Source organism: Panthera tigris, chromosome B2 (genome assembly GCF_018350195.1).
Source record: "Panthera tigris isolate Pti1 chromosome B2, P.tigris_Pti1_mat1.1, whole genome shotgun sequence".
Lineage (NCBI taxonomy): Eukaryota > Metazoa > Chordata > Mammalia > Carnivora > Felidae > Panthera > Panthera tigris.
This window is the reverse complement of record NC_056664.1, coordinates 143,556,528-143,574,191: the sequence shown is the minus strand read 5'-3', so window position 1 is coordinate 143,574,191 and position 17,664 is coordinate 143,556,528. Positions and strand designations below refer to the sequence as shown.

General features: G+C 44.7%; 1 protein-coding gene across 8 annotated transcripts in view; it reads left to right on the top strand.

Moving 5' to 3' along the window:
- Positions 1 to 17,664, top strand: part of AGPAT4 (1-acylglycerol-3-phosphate O-acyltransferase 4) — a 124,832-nt gene that overhangs the window by 64,442 nt on the left and 42,726 nt on the right. The window contains exon 1 of one of the 8 annotated variants that reach the window (XM_042987487.1): positions 12,825 to 13,370. The exons of 6 other annotated variants lie outside the window; for them this stretch is intronic. Coding sequence is in view for 1 of the 2 variants with exons in the window: in XM_042987484.1 (XP_042843418.1) it covers positions 13,441 to 13,477 (37 nt within the window). In the remaining variant the exon portion in view is untranslated. One more of the 8 variants, XM_042987484.1, reaches the window with a different exon arrangement.

Below are 17,664 nucleotides of genomic sequence, written 5' to 3'. Positions count from 1 at the left end.
CTCTGCTCATGGAAGGGTCCTCCAGCTGGTGTAGCCCCGTGCTTGCCAGTCCCAGGCTGGATGTGTTGTTTCAGTTGAGAGCAGTGAACCGAACTGTGACAGGGAGTCGTTCTGAAACGAGGTGGTGGGAGATCTCTATGTTTATGAACTTGGATAGGTCGTATGGCCAAATAGAATGCCCTTCTCAGAGACTAGAGCCATGTGATGGCCGTGCGCCAAATGGCCCAGAACAGATGGATCCTCCTTCGAATTAAACATGTCATTTGTTCATCCCTGATACTTTTTTTTTTTTTTACTCATTTTCTAAATTCAGTATATTTCAACTAAAAAACAAACTGAAACGGTTCACCCATTTTTGCCACCTCTAACCCTCCACTTCTGGCCGTTCTCTTTTTCTATGAGCTTGTTTATTTACTTTTAGATTCTACACGATATCTGTCTTTCCCTGTCTTAGTTCTCTTAGCATAATGCCCTTGGGGTCCATGTGTGGTGGTGCACAGGGCAAGATTTCATTCTTTGTTATTGGTGAATAACATTACCGGTGAAAAATGTTATTGGTGAATAATAAGAGTAAAATACACACACATCACATCGCATCTTCTTTCCCCATTCACCTATTGATGGACGCTTAGGTTGTTTCCGTATCTTGGCTCTTGTAAATAAACCTGCAATGAACACGAGTATACATGTATCTTTTCAAGTTAGTTTTTTCCTTTTCTGTGGGTAAATAGAAACCCAGAAGGATGGAATTGCCGGATCATACAGTAGTTCTATTTTTCATTTTTTGAGGATCCCCCATACTGTTTTCCACGGTGGTTGCACGAATTTACATTCCCACCAAGAATGGGAAAAGGGTTTCCTTTTCTCCACATCCTCACCAGCACTTGTTATCTTGTCTTTTTGATACTAGCCATTCTCACAGGTGTGAGGTGATATCTCGTTGTGGTTTTGATTTGCATTTTCCTGGTGCTTAATGATGTAGAGCATCATTTCATCTACCTGTTGGCCATCGTATGTCTTTTTTGGAAGAACGTCTGCTCAGATCTTCTGCCCATTTTTTAATCAGATTTTGTTTGTTTTGCTGTTGAGTTACAGGAGTATTTTTTTAAGTATATTTTGGATATTAGACCCTATCAGATATATGATTTGCAAATATTTTCTCTCATTCAGTAGGTTGCCTTTTCATATTTTTAATGGTTTCCTTTGTTGTGCAGAAGCTTTTTAGTTTGATGCAATCCCGCTTGCTTGTTTTTGCTTTTGTTTTTTTGTTTTTTGTTTTGTTTTTTTTTTTTTTTGCTTTTGGTGTCAGTTAAAAATCATTGCCAACATCTATGTCAAGAAGCTTACCACCTATGTTTTCTTCTAGGACTTCTTTGGTTTCAAGTCTGAATATATTCTGAGTTAATTTTTATGTATGGTATAATAAACTTGTCCAATTTCATTGTTTTTGCATTTGGCTGTCCAGTTTTCCCAACACCATTTATTGAAGAGACTGTCCTTTCCCCATTGCATAGTCTTGGCTCCTTTGCCATCAATTAATTGACTGTATATGCATGGCTTTGTTTCTGGACTCTCTATTCTGTTCATTGATCTATGTTTTTATGCCCATATTATACTGTTTTAATTACTACAGCTTTGTAATATAGTTTGAAAAAACAGGAGCATGATGCTTAGCTCTTTTTCAAGATTGTTTTGGCTATTTGGGGTCTTTTGTGGTTCCATACAAATTTTAGGATTGTTTGTCCTAGTTTTGTGAAAAATGTCATTGGAATTTAGATAGGGATTACACTCAATTTATAGATTGTTTTGGGGAGCACGGACATTTTAACAATATTAATTCTTCCAATCCATGAGCATGGAATAGCTTTCCATTTATTTGTTTCTTTTTCAATTTCTTTCATTAATGTCTTGTAGTTTTCAGTATATTTTCACTTCCATTTTCTTGGTTAAATTTACTCCTAAGTATTTCATTCTTTTTGATGCAATTGTTAGTGGGGTTGTTTTCTTAATTTCTCTTTCTGATAGTTCGTTATTACTGTAAAGAAATGCAACAAATCTTTCTATATTAGTTTTGTATTTTGCAACTTTACTGAATTCATTTACTCTAACAGTTTCTTGATGGAATCTTTAGGGTTTTCTAAATATAATATCCTGTCTATTAAACAGTGACAACCTTACTTCTTCCATTTCAATTGGATGCCTTTTATTTCTTGCCTAATTGCCCTGTCTAGGACTTGTGCTACTATTGAATAAAAGTGCTGAGAGTGTCTTGTTCCTGATCTTAGAGGAAAGCCTTTCAGCTTTTCACTGTTGAGTATGATGTTAGCTGTGGGCTTGTCATAAGTGGCCTTTCTTATGTAAGTTCCCTCTGTGACCACTTTGTTGAGATTTTTTGTCATAAATTCATGTTGAATTTTGTCAAATCCTCTTTTTGCACCTATTCAGACGATTGTATCATTTTTATCTTTACTTCATTGATGTGGTGTTTCACCTTGATTGATTTGCAGATGTTGAACCATCCTTGCATCCCTGGAATAAATCCCACTTGACCATGGTGTATGAGCCTCTTCATGTGTTGTTGAATTTGGTTTGCTCGTATTTTGGTGAGAATTTTTGCATCTATGTTCCTTACAGATATTGGCCTATACTTTTCTTTTCTTATGGCATTCCTGTCTGTTTTTGGTGTCAGAATAATGCTGACCTCATAAAATGAGTTTGGAGAGTCCCCTCTGGTATGTTTTGGAAGACTTTGTCCCTAATTCTTTACTAGGAAAGCAGGGACCTCTGGTATACCCAGTCAGCATAATAAACATGATTATTGAAGAGGACAATAGGCATAGATAAATTCGAAGTATTCTTCAGCAATCAAAACATGAGATTATGTGGCACTGTCATGCTTAAAGACACGTGTTTCTTTTTCTCTCCTTGTCCAGTCCTAGGCTGGTAAGACACTGGACAGAGATGGAAGGAGAGAAAAAGAATGCAAATCTTCTCAGATAATTAGAATTTTACTACAGTTATTTGGGGATGGAATGGCATATTGTTTAAGAAAAGACCCTCTAGAGGCGCCTGAGTGGCTCAGTTGGTTATGTGTCCGACTCTTGATCTCCGCTCAGGTCATGATCTCAAGGTTCATGAGTTTGAGCCCCGCATTGGGTTCTGTGTTGACAGTGTGGAGCCTCCTTGAGATTCCCTCTTTCTTCTTCTCTCTCTGCCCCTCCCTCACTTGTACGTTCTCTCTCCTCTCTCAAAATATAAATAAGTAAAGTTAAAAAAGAAAAAAAAGAAGATCATACTCTCTGAATCAGCCCGCTCCATTATCTACTGGCCTGTAAATCTTTTATTGTAATACTTGGTACACGGAGCTTAATTAAAAATTTAATAACACTTACTGAATGCCTTCTATATGAGTAGTAAATATATAAATGTTAACACTAATATTATTAGCAGTATTCTAGTGTGATTTTCTCATGGAAGTGATACAGGTTTACAGGGTCTAAATGCAGAGCTGAAGACTGTCCTTTTTCTTTCTTTCCTTGTTTCCTCCTTCCCCGTTATGCCTGGAGTCATCCCAATTCAAAGTTGGGTTTCCCGGCAACACTCTTTAGTGCCTTTTCCTCAGTCTCTCTGTCACTGTGCTCGTGCTCAAGAATGGTGGTCCTCGGGGCGCCCGGGTGGCTCAGTCGGTTAAGCGGCCGACTTCGGCTCAGGTCATGATCTCACGGTCCGTGAGTTCCAGCCCCGCGTCGGGCTCTGTGCTGATAGCTCAGAGCTTGGAGCCTGTTTCAGATTCTGTGTCTCCCTCTCTCTGACCCTCCCCCGTTCATGCTTTGTCTTTCTCTGTCTCAAAAATAAATAAACGTTAAAAAAAAAATTTTTTTTAAGAATGGTGGTCCTGCGAGATTTTAAAAGGCAAGTTCATGTTCCTGGAGGCCAAGAGGTATTATACATTCTTTTTTTTTTTTTTTAACTTTTTTATTTTTGAGAGAGAGACAGAGAGTGAGTGAGTAGGGGAGGGTCAGAGAGAGAGGCAGACACAGAATCCAAAGCAGGCTCCAGGCTCCGAGCTATCAGCACAGAGCCCGATGCAGGGCTCAAACTCACAAACTATGAGATCATGACCTGGGCTGAAGTCCGACACTTAACGTACTGAGCCACCCGGGTGCCCCAAGGGGTATGTATTCTTCATGCAAGAATTTGCCTAGTGCATAAACCCAGGCAGTTTCTCCAGTGGTGGTGATGAATGTGGCCATCCCTCCCCGGCTCTTGGCCAGCCACTGTGTTCAGTAAGGGGTTGGTGTGTTCAACGGCACCAGTCAGGTTCCCACACAAAACAAAACAATAATAATCTCCACATCTGCAAAGACCTTTCCCAGCAGCAACACCTAGATTTAGATCGGGTTTGATTAAATAACAGGACACCGCAGCCCAGACAAGTTAACACATAAGCCTGCTATCACACGACCCATGGCTGGAACGAAGCCACGGTGCCCACGTGGGATTAGAGACCTTCACTCTGGCCTCGTTGGCCCTGTGCTTTGAACAGTAAAAGAGCAGTAGGAGGGGGGAGCGCGACAAGGAGATGCATGGAGGAAATGGCAAACGAATGCCTGGTCAAAACATTCGCAGTCCTGCAGGAAGGGTTTTATATGTTTGTGCAAGTCTGATGCATGGTCTTGTAACGCGTCATTTATGCAGAAGAGACACCAATGAATGTTTTCTGTAATTTCTCTACAATTACCCAACTAGAAACTTCTTAAAACCTGCATTGTTAGGCATGTCATATCCAGATGTTCTGTCCTAGGCCAGTGAGCCATGTGGAGAATGTAGACAATCTGTTCCAAAGGCCTACTGCACCATGGATTTCAAAAACAAGTTTTAGGACTTCAGAGAATGAATTAATATTAGCAGGAATTCCGGTATGTGAGGGTTTGAGGATTTTCTAGAGTTTAAAATATAAAGTGTTGGATAATGTAAGGTATCTTTTCCTTAACAAGCTATGTAATTCTGTGTTCATTTACAGACACAGATGAGTTCTGGGTCATTTCTTCTGTTAACATGCACACAATCTGCCCAAGAAAAGGAAATAAAACAAAACAAAACAACAGTCTGCAAATGCTCCAGGCACCGTCCCAAGTCCTTTCTATGTGCTAGTTTACTGAAACCTCAGATCGGTTACAGAGGAGGAAACTGAGGCTCCGCAAAGTCAAATAGCCTGTTCAGGGTCTCACGACAATAAACAGTGGAGCTAGAATTCAAGGCAGACCAAGCAATTACGGATCCAGATCCAACCGTAAAACTGTGTGGCCAACCTGGCCCGTCTTTTTCACTGTCGACGGTCATAAAGCGGGTTTGTCGGCCTCTGCTGACTAGTGACATTTGGGGCCGGGTAGGTCTTTGTCACAAGGGCTGTTCTGCGCATTTTAGGATTAGCTACACCCTGGCCCCAACTCCCTGATGCCAGTGGTGCTCCACCCCCTAGTCGTGACAACCCAAAATATCTCCAGACGTGGCCAAATGGCACTCTCAGCTGAGAAACCACTGCTGGAGAGAGAAAAGTCATCTGGTGGTCACACTGGGGTACAAAGCAAGCTGTGTAATCTCTAGGCTTTTATTATATTTTGGAAAGAATATGTAAATCATTGTACCTAATCCACTTTTAAAATGAAGAACAAGAAACACAGAACTTTTCTATCAGCATGTCAGTAATTGCAATGGAAATATGCTCAGTCGTTAGAGAAGGAGGGGGGGGACAACCATAAAGGTACAAAATACACGACGAGTGAGGAAGAAAGAGATGTGGACGTTGAGGAAGAGCAGGGGTTAAAAACCGAAGCAGAAAATACGTCCTCCCCGACAGACAGCACGTTAAAAAGGAGCTAACAAGTTGCTAGCCTGAATTTGGGTCAACTATGCAGGATTGCTCAGGTTGGTGACGGTGAGGCCAGGACCAAATTTCAATCAGTCACTAGTGAATATTGGCTGATTGTGCCATCTCCGCTTAAGCCCAGGTGTTCCCAGAACTTGAGGGCCCGCAGGCACTTAACCCTTTGGCCGGTGCCCTCCGCCATGATCTCACTGGGAGAGGGGGCTGGGTCATCAGAGGCTCTCCTCCCCTGCCCCCCCCCCCCCCCGCACGTGTCCCCATCCTTCCGGGAGCTTCTGCAAGATGACCTCTCTGGGTTAAGAGCAGCAGGGAAACTCCAGACCTGGTTTGGGAGATAAAAACAGGAACGCGAGTCAGTCCATGTCAGTACCTCCATCCAGGCCTGCCTGCCGAGGCAGGAGGGAGCTGGGTTGGTACTCTGGGAGATTTCCCAGAGGATGGGGCAACCAGGTTTAGACATTGAGACTTTTTGTCAAGCTTACATGAAACAAAACATTAAGAAATCAAGATAGACGGGTACACTTACTCCATCAGGGATTACGGTTTCTGGAATACTAGTTCCTTAACAGCGCCGTAGCGTGAGGTCAGGAGGTGGGTGCCAAGACCCGTCTCTGAAAAGTCTCATCAGCACATTGTGTCCTGAGAAGGCTGGTGGTGAAGACACTGATATGTGTCTTTTTTTGTTTGTTTGTTTCCCTGAATGCCGATCTCCCCAAACGCTTGTTAATGTCACCTAATAGTGTTCCTGAGTTGGGGTTCCGTGGGGCAGAGTATGGGAACGTGTTCTTGGGTGTGGGTAAAGTCTGCATGCTTTGGACCAGTTGTGATTAGCTTTTCTGGAAGAGGCTTGTGACACAGGTCCGTTGGTGCGACTGGACCGCCCTGAGCCCTACGTTCCACAAGCTCCCCTCCCCAACTTCCACTCTTTTTCTCTTCCCATCTGAAGAAACAGAGTCATATTCTAGTCGGAAACCCAACCTCTCCGTTTCCCACTTTCCAACCTCACACCATCTTTAAAATCACGCCAGGTGAAGTCCTTCCAGGGCTGAAACCCTTCCGTGGCTTCCCATCACATTTATAGTGAAATCCAAAGTTCTTCTAGTGGTTTCTGAGGCTGGCCTGGCCTGGCCTGTGTCCACTGACTCCCTCTTCCCACTCCCATCTCACACCTCGCGCTTCAGTCACTGTACCCTCCCACAGGGACTTGCATTCTCTGCGCACGCTCCGCTGGCAAGACTCGCCTTTTCTGTCCCTTGTGCTGGAGACCCTTCCCCGGCTACCGACGACATCATAGGCGCTCAAGTACTGCCTCCCAGATGACTTCCCTGACCGCCTCCTCCTCCAATACTCCCCTTCACCTGCCAAACTTTCCCGTAATGTGCGCACCACTCCCTGCTCCCCCAGTGTCACCTCCATAGCGTGCAAGGTCTAAGAGGACAGACGCTTGCTTTTCTCGTTCATGGCTGAATTTCCGAGCCGGCCACCCAGTTTGCTCAATGCCTGTATCCTGATATAACCCCCCCGACACTCACATTGCCAGTTTTCCTCTCCTTGCTTCTAGGATTTAACACGTTAAATTGAACTCTGGCCCTTAACTCTCGTCTTCCCCTCAGTCTGTTGCTTCAGACCTATTTGGGGTCCTATGTCCTCCCCTCCAGGTCCAGTTTCTCAGAGGTGATGCCCCCCCGCCCAGTCACCATGTGTTATTTGATGTGATTTCCCTACTGCACGTGACATGACCGCTTCCTTCCGTCTTTTGAAATTTTCCCTTCTCTTTTTTTCTCCCGCCTTCCCTCCAGACTCCCGGACTCACCAGTTCCTGGATTTTTCTTAATGTTGCTTTAAATGTGGGTAAAAATTCAGCCCTCAGTGTCCACGGTGTAACCTACCATGTCCCTACCTGCTGCATTTCTCAGTCTCCTAGAAAACGTGTTTGACGATGGTGAACCCAGCCGAGAAGCCTGACCTTTCTGTTTTGTGACTGGTTGTTAAGGTCTGTTAAGCTACGCCAGTCCTAAAACTCTCACACCTGGAAGGGCTCTTGACTATCAAGACGTGTGGCAGCACGTGAATCGTGAAACCTTGTACGAGTGGGGTGCACGGGTCACTCTGCAAGAGTGAGCAGAGCCTTAACGTGATCACAGTGCTTCAGGGAAGATGTGATTGGAGTAAACCTTGAGAAGTGTCACATTCCGGACGTGCCTTAACGCCTGATGGCAGAGAATCGACGTGCCCACTGGCCACTGCACCTGCAAAGAAGAGGCAATCGGGAGTGACTGTGTGTGTTGAATGAGCCCGTCGGGAGTGTTAACCGTCCCCATGTCGGAAGTTTCCATGCATGTGAAGTTTGGGGATCTGAGAGATAGAGGGTGACTTTCCTAGAATTGTATTCTATTCAGAACAAAGACGACTGAGGCATCCCCTATCTCAGGGTTTCTTGTCGACCTCTGAGTCTTTGATGACTTAAGGAGGTCCTACCAAGTATGCCTTGGCTGCACACACCACGAACACGCTGAGTGAATGGTGACATCGAGCGCACTCTACAAACCTTCTTTGGCCTTTCAAAGATGACTGGTTGCTGTACGAGGTGTTACTTCTAACGATCACGAAATCCCTGTAATTCGAGGTGGCTCTAGAGCTGGGAATGACCGTGTATTCTTTGCAGGACACATCACACAGTGAATGTTGGCTTGAAAAGTGTTTATTCCAGTTTGCCTTCCAGTCGTGGTCCTACAGTGCTTGTCTTCTCTGGCTAATTGCTTTTCCCCCCTTTATTTGGGAAGGCTGACATTGGAAAGAGAAAGCCAGAATCTTACCCTGAGCATAATAGCCCGTTTCTGGTCTTGAGTTACCCTTCAACTTGATCTTGAGTTAAATGGGGAGTTCGCTTCAAGCTCTGAATAATGTTTCCAGCGTAGTCAAATTAAATTGTATTATATTCTCTTTGGAGCAAAGGATCTGTGTCATTTTGGACCTCGAGGATGATGATCTCCAAGAGGTCCTGATACATAGTACTGTGCTCAGTTATTTTTCTGAATAATTTGAGAATGTAAGCAGAGACACAGAGGATGGTGGCCAGAATATTTCCTGTGTCCCTGATGGAGCCTGTCTTGGAAGCTGTAGCTTTGTAAGAGCCAAACGGGCCCGCTGACCGAGCCCCAGAATTGGGCAAGCAGTGTTGGCCCAGAGCAGCCTCCCGAGGTCAAAGACGGCAGTTCCTGGAGAGTAGAGGAATGCTCGCTTTCAGACGGAATGCAGAGCCAAGTCAAGAATTCCGGTTTAACTTTCCCCAACTCACCAGTCATGTAAATTACCCCACTTCTCCTGGGTCAAGTGAGTAAAGGGCTGTTGGAAGGGCAAGTGTTCGCTTAGAGAAACCAGAAGTCAGGAGAGGTGTTCCCATCTGAAAGTTGAGAGTATCAGACCACAGGGGCACCTGGGTGGCTCAGTCAGTTAAGCCTCTGACTTCAGCTCAGGTCATGATCTTGCAGTTCTTGAGTTCAAACCCCACGTCAGGCTCTGTGCTGACAGCTCAGAGCCTGAAGCCTGCTTCAGATTCTGTCTCTCTCTCTCTCTCTCTCTCTCTCTCTTTCTGCCCCTCCTACATTCACACTCTCTCTCTCTCTCTCAAAAATAAATAAACATTAAAAAAATAAAGAGTATCAGATGACTTACCTTGGAAAGTATTTCATTCATTCATTACTCAAATGTTCACTGGCCTTCTACTCTGTAGTAGGCACCAAGTCTGATAACATAAAGATGAAAAAAAGTGTTTCCTTCCCCCGAATAACAGTCTTATGGAGAACAGATACACACACACAAGAATGGTGACCAAGTTTGGCAGTGAGGCTCACCAAGGACATGGGAGCAGCTCATAAAGGGTCTTTGCAAGATGCTAAGGAGCTCTAACGTTTAGACTAGAGCTGTCCATTACAAGTCTAACGAGAACCACATAGGCAATCTTTCATTTTCTGGTAACCACATTTAAAAAAATTAAAGGAAGCAGGTGAAATTCATTTTTATAATATATCTTGCCACCACAATACATTCAAATCCTCATTTCAAAATGTTACCATTATAAGAAAATATTGAGACATTTTACATTCTCTTCTTTGTTCTATGTCTTTAAACCCCAGTGTATACACCTACAGCGTACCTCCCTTTGGTGTAGCCACTGGACAACACAGCTGTAGACACTGATTATCATCCCCGTCTTACAGATGGAGACACTGGGGCTTCGAAAAGCTAACTACCTTGAAGAGAACTGAGCCATTTTCAATATGGCCACTTAGGGTATTTTGCCCACTCTTCTTCTGCAAGAAGGAAGATTAAAAACTGAAACCTAACCTAAAAATTAAAACCAACCTAAATATTTTTATACTGAATAAAAAATATTTTTGAAAATCTTCTTCAAAGTATCAAAATGCTGTCAAGACACTAAGGACATACCAGATAAAATCTAAGAGAAGACAGGAGCCAAGAGTGTTCTGATCATTTTGAAGAAGGCAACAAAGGCGAGAGAAGAAAGACACATTGGAAATGTGGGAGGAATAATGTGACTCTGAGTCCAGGTAGGAGAGCAGTGCACCACCCCAGACCCCGTATAGCGCTGGTCACAATAGCCTAGGCTGTGGGCATTGAGCTGAACGCATCATTTCAGCTTTCAAGATTGAAGAAAAACAAATGACTTGCCCGAAGTCGTCACCTAGAAGTGGAGTCAGTAATCAAACCCAGTCTGTGCTGACTCCAGAGTTTGAACTTAACGTGAGCACAATAACCTCGTCGGGGTCTAATTTTGTCCACATTAACTGAAACTCTTCTTCGGAAACTACATCTTTACCCACTGGGATGATGCGGATGCAATCTCTTAGTTCCCTTAATCTACATCTGACAAAAATCTTTGTTATTGATATTTTAATGTCAGTCGACAACAGTCAAACGGCTGCAATTTAACCTTGATTGTGTCCTTACTCTAATGACTCAATCAGTGTCTCCAGGACTATGACAGGTGGGAAAATATATATACATCTTTAATCTTGTCTGGCTCTAGTGTCACCAGCCATCAGAACTACTGGAAGTCGGGGGTGCCTGGGTGGCTCGGTCGGTTAAGCGTCTGACTTGGGCTCAGGTCACGATCTCACCGCTCATGGGTTCAAGCCCCGCGTTGGGCTCTGTGCTGACAGCTCAGAGCCTGGAGCCTGCTTCGGATTCTGTGTCTCCCTTTCTCTGCCCCTCCCCTACTCACACTCTGTCTCTGTCTCTTTCTCAAAATAATAAATAAACATTAAAAAAAAAACTACTGGAAGTGGAAAAATCTCTCCACTTGTATTTGAGATGTTTGGCCTCTTTTCTTTCTGCCACTTGTTATCCTAACTTCAGTGGTCTGGGGGGTTGTCTCCCTTGGTCACAGACTTACTTCCCTATACTTGAGTTTATATTGTGATGGTATAATTGTCCTAGTTTCTTTCCATTCTTAATTACCAAATTTTTACTGTTCTACATATTTCTCACTCCTAATTTTCATACAGCATAGTGGTTAAGAGTGTGGGGGGTCAAAGGGGCACCTGGGTGGCTCAGTCAGTTAAGCATCTGACACCTGATTTGGCTCGGGTCATGATCTCACAGTTTGTGAGACCAAGTCCTACATCAGGCTCTGGGCTGATAGCATGGGGCTTGTTTGGGATTCTCTCTTTCCCTCCCACTCTGCCCCTCCCCGCCTTGTGCATTCTCTCTCTCTCCCCCCTCCCCCAAAATAAATAAATAAACATAAAAAAAAAAAGAGTGTGGGATTTGGAGTCCACTGGGCCTAGGTAGAGTCTGGCTGTGTGACCCTGTGTGTCTACTCAAGTCTTCTATACTTTGGTATTTTCATGTTCTATACGATAACTACTTCATTAAATAAGATGATGTTTGTAAACGTTGCCACTACCCATAGCCCGTAACAAGCGCTTAATAAATACATTATTATACCTGGAATCTGGTCATTAGCCTTGTTAGTATTATATTCTTTAGGGATTCAGAAACCAATGTAATGATGCTGGGAGATTTAAATACCAGAAGTAGCAGTGAGTCTAATAGACCTCTATTCGTGGGAAATCTAGATTGGGAAGACTGGATATATTTGTCAAGAACAAATAACAAGCCTTCACTACCATTATGACCTTAGATTATATTATCTATTCGTTAAATAGATCAAATTATGGCCCAAGAGCCAAAGCCATTGACTCTCATAATAATTGATTCCTTTCCGCTTGCCTTTACCCGAGAGATGGATATTTAAGGTCATGTTTATATCATTCCTTTTTCTTTTGGACCTACTGGGGCTTGGCAGCTGCTGATCTCCCTTTCGCATCCCCATGATTGCAGAGATTTGATGTGTTGGAGGTGAAGGTGGAGTGGAGAGTCTTTCTCCTCTCTCCGTCAGCGTTGTAAAGCCAGGGATCTGATAGCACCTCTGTTTGCTTTCTTCATGACAAAGTGTTTCATCAGCCTGCTGTTGATGGGCCACGGAGAACTCACACCAGCTGAAAGGCGGGAGAGAAACCGGCAAGGGCAGAAACATAAACAATAGTTTATGTGTTTCCTGTAACATTTAAAAAAAATTTTTTTTAATGTTTATTTATTTTTGACAGAGAGAGAGAGAGAGAGAGAGAGAGACAGAGACAGAGCATGAGCGGGGGAGGGGCAGAGAGCGAGGGAAACACAGAATCCGAAGCAGGCCCCAGGCTCCTAGCTGTCAGCACAGAGCCGACTCGGGGCTTGAACTAACTCATGAACCGTGAGATCATGACCTGAGCTGAAGTTGGCCGCTCAACCGACTGAGCCACCCAGGCGCCCCTGTAACATTTTTTTAATGGAAGAAATATAAAAAGAAATATAAAAGGATCAACTCACCCTGGCTTGTTTTAATTAATAGACTTTATTTTTTAAGAATGGTTTCAGGTTTACAGAAAAACTGTGTGGAAAGCACAGTTAGTTCCCATGGAACCCTCACTTCCACCACCGGCCACACACACACACACACACACACACACACACACGGAGTTTCCCTATCATTAGCATCTTGCGTGAGTGTGGTGCGTTTGGTACAGTTGACGAACCCATGCTGATATGCTGGTATTCACTAAAGCCCATGGTTGACATCAGGGTTCATTCTTTGGGTCTTGATAGGTGCATAATATCACGTATGGGCCATGACAGTATCGTTCACAACAGTTTGCTGCCCTAAACACCCCAGTGCTCCACCTGTTCATCCCTCCCTTCCTCCCTGCTACCTTGACCGCTGGCACTGCTCTAACACATGGCCGCATTTCAGATGCAGCCTGTCTACAGGACATCGGCTTCCTAAGGTCAATTTTTTTTTTTTCAAATTCCTATCTTTCACAGAATCTAAGATGTCACCAGTTGTGACGTGCATCATGACTTACGTATCTCTAAGCAAGAAAAAGACACACTGCGATTACACTGAGTTGCGCCACTGACCGTAAGATGCCCTGCCTTCAGGCATGTGAAAATGAGAACAAATAGCATCTCAGGACTGATAAAAATGTGACATGGAGTCCAGGCCCGCACAGGTGACCCTGGCGCTAGGTAATGGGTGACGGCGTGTGACAAGCCTTGCTCACCGCCTGCCCACGATGTGTGCTTCCCCTCTGCCTTCGTCCCTTGACTCCCCCCCTCACCTCCTGCACCATCCCTCTGTGTCCTTCCACTGTCTCCCCAACCCTCCCCCCGCCACCCCGCGCTCCGTCCCCCAGTCAACCTGGGCTGGGTTCCCTTACCTTGCATCTCGTGAGTCCCGGATGCCGGAGCCCTCGTGTCAGCCTTGGGCTTGCCTGCAGGAAGTAGCCTTCGCAGTCAGAGCTGGTGGGGATTACCTAGGACACTTCACAGACAGCAAAGCCTCTTAATTCTTGGCCTTGGTGTCCCCAGGGCTGGGGAGCAATTAGGGTTTAGTGACGGATCGTTGTGCCACTCACTGGCTTTCCAACTTGATTAGGTAAAGCTCAGACAAACCCCAGTAAAATGATTTCTCGGTGACCTTTGAAAGTTTGGGATATAATTGAAGACAGGCTTATTATTTAACAATTGCTAAAATTCAAAGAAACACGTGTTGTGCATATTCGTGAGGTCAGCGAGGTGAGAAAACTCTCCCATCGACCACCAGGAATTCCAGATGGCAGCCGGAATCCTGCTCCCTCAGATCTGTGACCTTGGGGGGCCCTGGACCTTGCATCTTGTCATCTGGAAAGGGGGGGGGCCAAGCCCATCTCCCGGATGGCCGTCAGGGTTCCACGAGGTGATCATGAGAGCCCGTGGGACCGTCGAGGCCGGTCAGCCCCGAGAGCTTCCGGTCCATCCCAGAGCTGCCTTTCTAGAGCCTCATCAGTGCTCGTTGCCATGGCTACTGCTGGCTTGCTAAGGGCTCAGGCTGCCAGATTTAGCAAATAAAAATTCAGGATGCCCAGTGAAATTTGAATTTCAGATAAACAACGAATAATTTTTTAGTGTGAATTCACCCCAGATACTCCATGGCTCGTACTTCACCATCTCTTTCCTTTCCCATTGCAGGAGACATACTTATGCTGCAAAAGCATTTGTAGTTTATCTGAAATTCAGTTTCACTGGGCGCTCTGTGTTCTATCTGGCAACCTTAACAGGGACAGAATATTATCTTGTTGAAAACACTAGGAAGATGTTTCACTTGAAACAGCTGGTGTTAGGATAGATTCAGAACTATCTGGCAGCCTCATTTATCAGTTCTGCGTGAAGAAGAACCAATTTATACATTATTCTCGATAATTAAACGTCGTTCCACCAAAGTTGGTCCTGTATTAAAGAAACAAAGTTAAGTACCTCGTGGCGTCCTAGGCTGAGAGAAGGAGTGTCTCATGTGATGAAAAGGTTTGTTGTTGTTAAGGTTTGTTTTTTTAGTGATCTCTGCACCCAACATGGGGCTCGAACTCACGACCCCGAGATCAAGAGTCACATGCTCTGCCCACTGAGCCAGCCAGGTGCCCTGAAGAAAAGGTTTTTTAAAAAACAATCCCAAGACAGCCTCTCCTTCACATGACCCTAACAATTATTTTTGGATTTGTGTATATTTTAGCATCTTAATTTTTTTATCCTTTTCAAAATTACACTATATGTATTTCTCTGTGGGTAGCAAATTTGAGGCATGAAAATAAGCCTAATTATATTTCGATGAGGGGAAAGTGAGCGAAGACAGCAAAGAGATGAAAATTAAGAGCAGGTATTTATCTTAAGTAGATTCTAAAATTTGCTTTAGATGCTCCCAAAGTGATTAGTAATTTCTTAATGTTGCTTTTAGAATTAAAAAAAAAATGTCATGGGCGTGAGGACTCTACCTTCCTTAACTGACTTTTGACATAATCTGGATTTTTGTGAATTTTCTCCTACCCGAAAGTCGTGCTGTTCCCCAGGTTGGTGACTGACATATTTGTTGATGTTCGTACAAGCCCTGTTCTGTGTGCCGTAGGCAGTAAAGTGACAAAGTGGGCAAAGCCCGAACCCTCCCTCGAGGGAATGTGTGTTCTCTGGGGGGAGAAATACCAGCCAAACAGGCCTCTGGAATGTGAGAAAGAAGAGAATCAGGCTGACTGGCCATTGCTACCTGTAGGTCCTTCTACAAACATTAGTCTTACTTAATGCTGACAACAATTTTGTGAGTGATATTATATTATTCCTTTTTTACAGGGAAAACTGAGGGCCAGAGAGGTTAAGTAACATGCCGATGTTATAAGGCTAGTAGGTGATGGAGTGAGATTTCAAATCAGGTCCGTCTGACTTGGCTGTACTATCAGCACAGAGTCCCTAAATGGGGGGGACTTGGAAGAGAGACAGGTCACTTCTGACAGAGGGGTTGGGTAGCATCTAGGACAAGTGTACGGGCAGAGCTCAGGTGAGCAGAGACCTGGTGGACAGATCAGGTTTTGACATGCCTTGGAAAGGAAGGGTCTCTGGGCCAAGAGAGGAGCTTGAGCAAGAGGCCAGACCTTGGGGTAGGTACTGAGTTCTAGGTAGTTCCAGGAATAGCATGTAATTCACTTGGACTTGAGCTCAAGGTGTGTGGGAGGAAGAGGTGCACTAATGAGGTGAGCCAAGCAGGAGGACTTCGTGAAGGAGTCTCCCTGCCTCTGCGGATGGTGGGGAGCCAACAAGGGTGTTGACAGGGTTAAGCTGGCATCAGGCACAGGCTGGATGAGAGGAGCATGTGACACTGGAGGCAGACAGACCAGATAGAAGGTCATCGGGGTGACAGGGCACCACTGAAAATGGAAAAGAGGGTGTGGATAGCAGTAGACGTGGGCAAAGCAGGACTGGGGACTGGAGCGATGGCAGTGGATGGCAGGGGGAACTATGGTGGGGTGCACAGTTGACTCGTGGGTGAGCTGTAAGTGAAAATCCCTGGCCACACATAAATGGCTGTTTGGAGAGGAGCTCTAGAGATAGCAGGATGAGGGATGGACTTCCCCGTAGGCTGGTTGTACTCAGAATAGTTAACCACATTCCGGAGTCTAATCCTCACTTTGTTAGGCTGTGACACTGATTTATTATTATTTTAATCGGGCTCTAACAAACTAATATTAAGCAATCTTCTGATACACTTATGCAGGAAAATTAGAATGCAGTTAATCTATTTCTCAATGGAGACAATAAGGTTAAGTGAATGCTGACATTTGCTGATCAATACATTTTTACCCTGAAAGCTGACCTGCACTTGAGTTCAGATTACATTCAGGAGGTAGAGGAGTACATGTGCAATCTCAGCAAAGGGATTTGGATGGGTATGCAGTGGTAGAGGTGTATCTGCCATGTGGACAGGCCTCACTCCCGAATGACCAGCATGCCTCTGGTTGATTCATTCTTCCTACAGTTGTATCCATTTCTTTAAATGAAGCTGGTGTCTGAGTCTTGGCCAGGAAACCATTGGTTCTCTTTAAGGTGACTCTGTACATGCCTGCACCGTCCCTTGGTATATGTTTTTACAGTTTTACCATGAGAGCACCAGGTTGCGCCTTATTTCCAGGCTCTTTGGCAGAAACTCAGTGTTGAATGTGGGTTTCGCCCACACGGGTGTAGGGTACACCCAGCTTGCAAAGTTGAACTTCCATTCAAGGATGTAGGGAAAGGACTCTTATCTTCAAGGAGAACATTTGGACCTGAGGCTTAACAAGGGTATAACATCTTTGTGCATATGGGAAGGTCAACACTTCAGAATATGACCATGGCCTTCATACTTCTTGGTTTTAAGAAACCGTTCTTTCTTTAAAACAACTTAGCAAGTAATTCTGGGAGGACCACTCTGACTGAGACCTTAGGAGCAGGCAGTAGAAGTCTGAGCTTCAGCCACCTCTGGAAATTTAAAAAACACATTTTAGTCATAGCTCAAGGATATAAAAGAGCCCAGAGGCATATGAACCTCCCATCGCTAAGCGGAAGGCACAGAGACCAGTTAGTTCACAAGTCAAGGGCACTTCAATTTGGGGTCTGGAGTAGCTCTCCAAAGGAGGGAGCTTTGATGGGGTCTTGAAGGGCACTAGGATTTGGATCAGGTAAACAGAGAGGTGTCTGTGTATCCAGGGTTGGATGGAGGAGACAGGTAAGAGTCTATTGCCCTTGAGAGTCTACTGTCAGCCAGACCCTTTGCAAGGTGTTGATAAATCCCCATTTCGCTTGGTGGTTCCGTTCTGGGGGAAAGCCTGGAGGATGTCCTCCCAGCCCACCCTGCAATGCCCAGACCTGGCAGAGAAAGC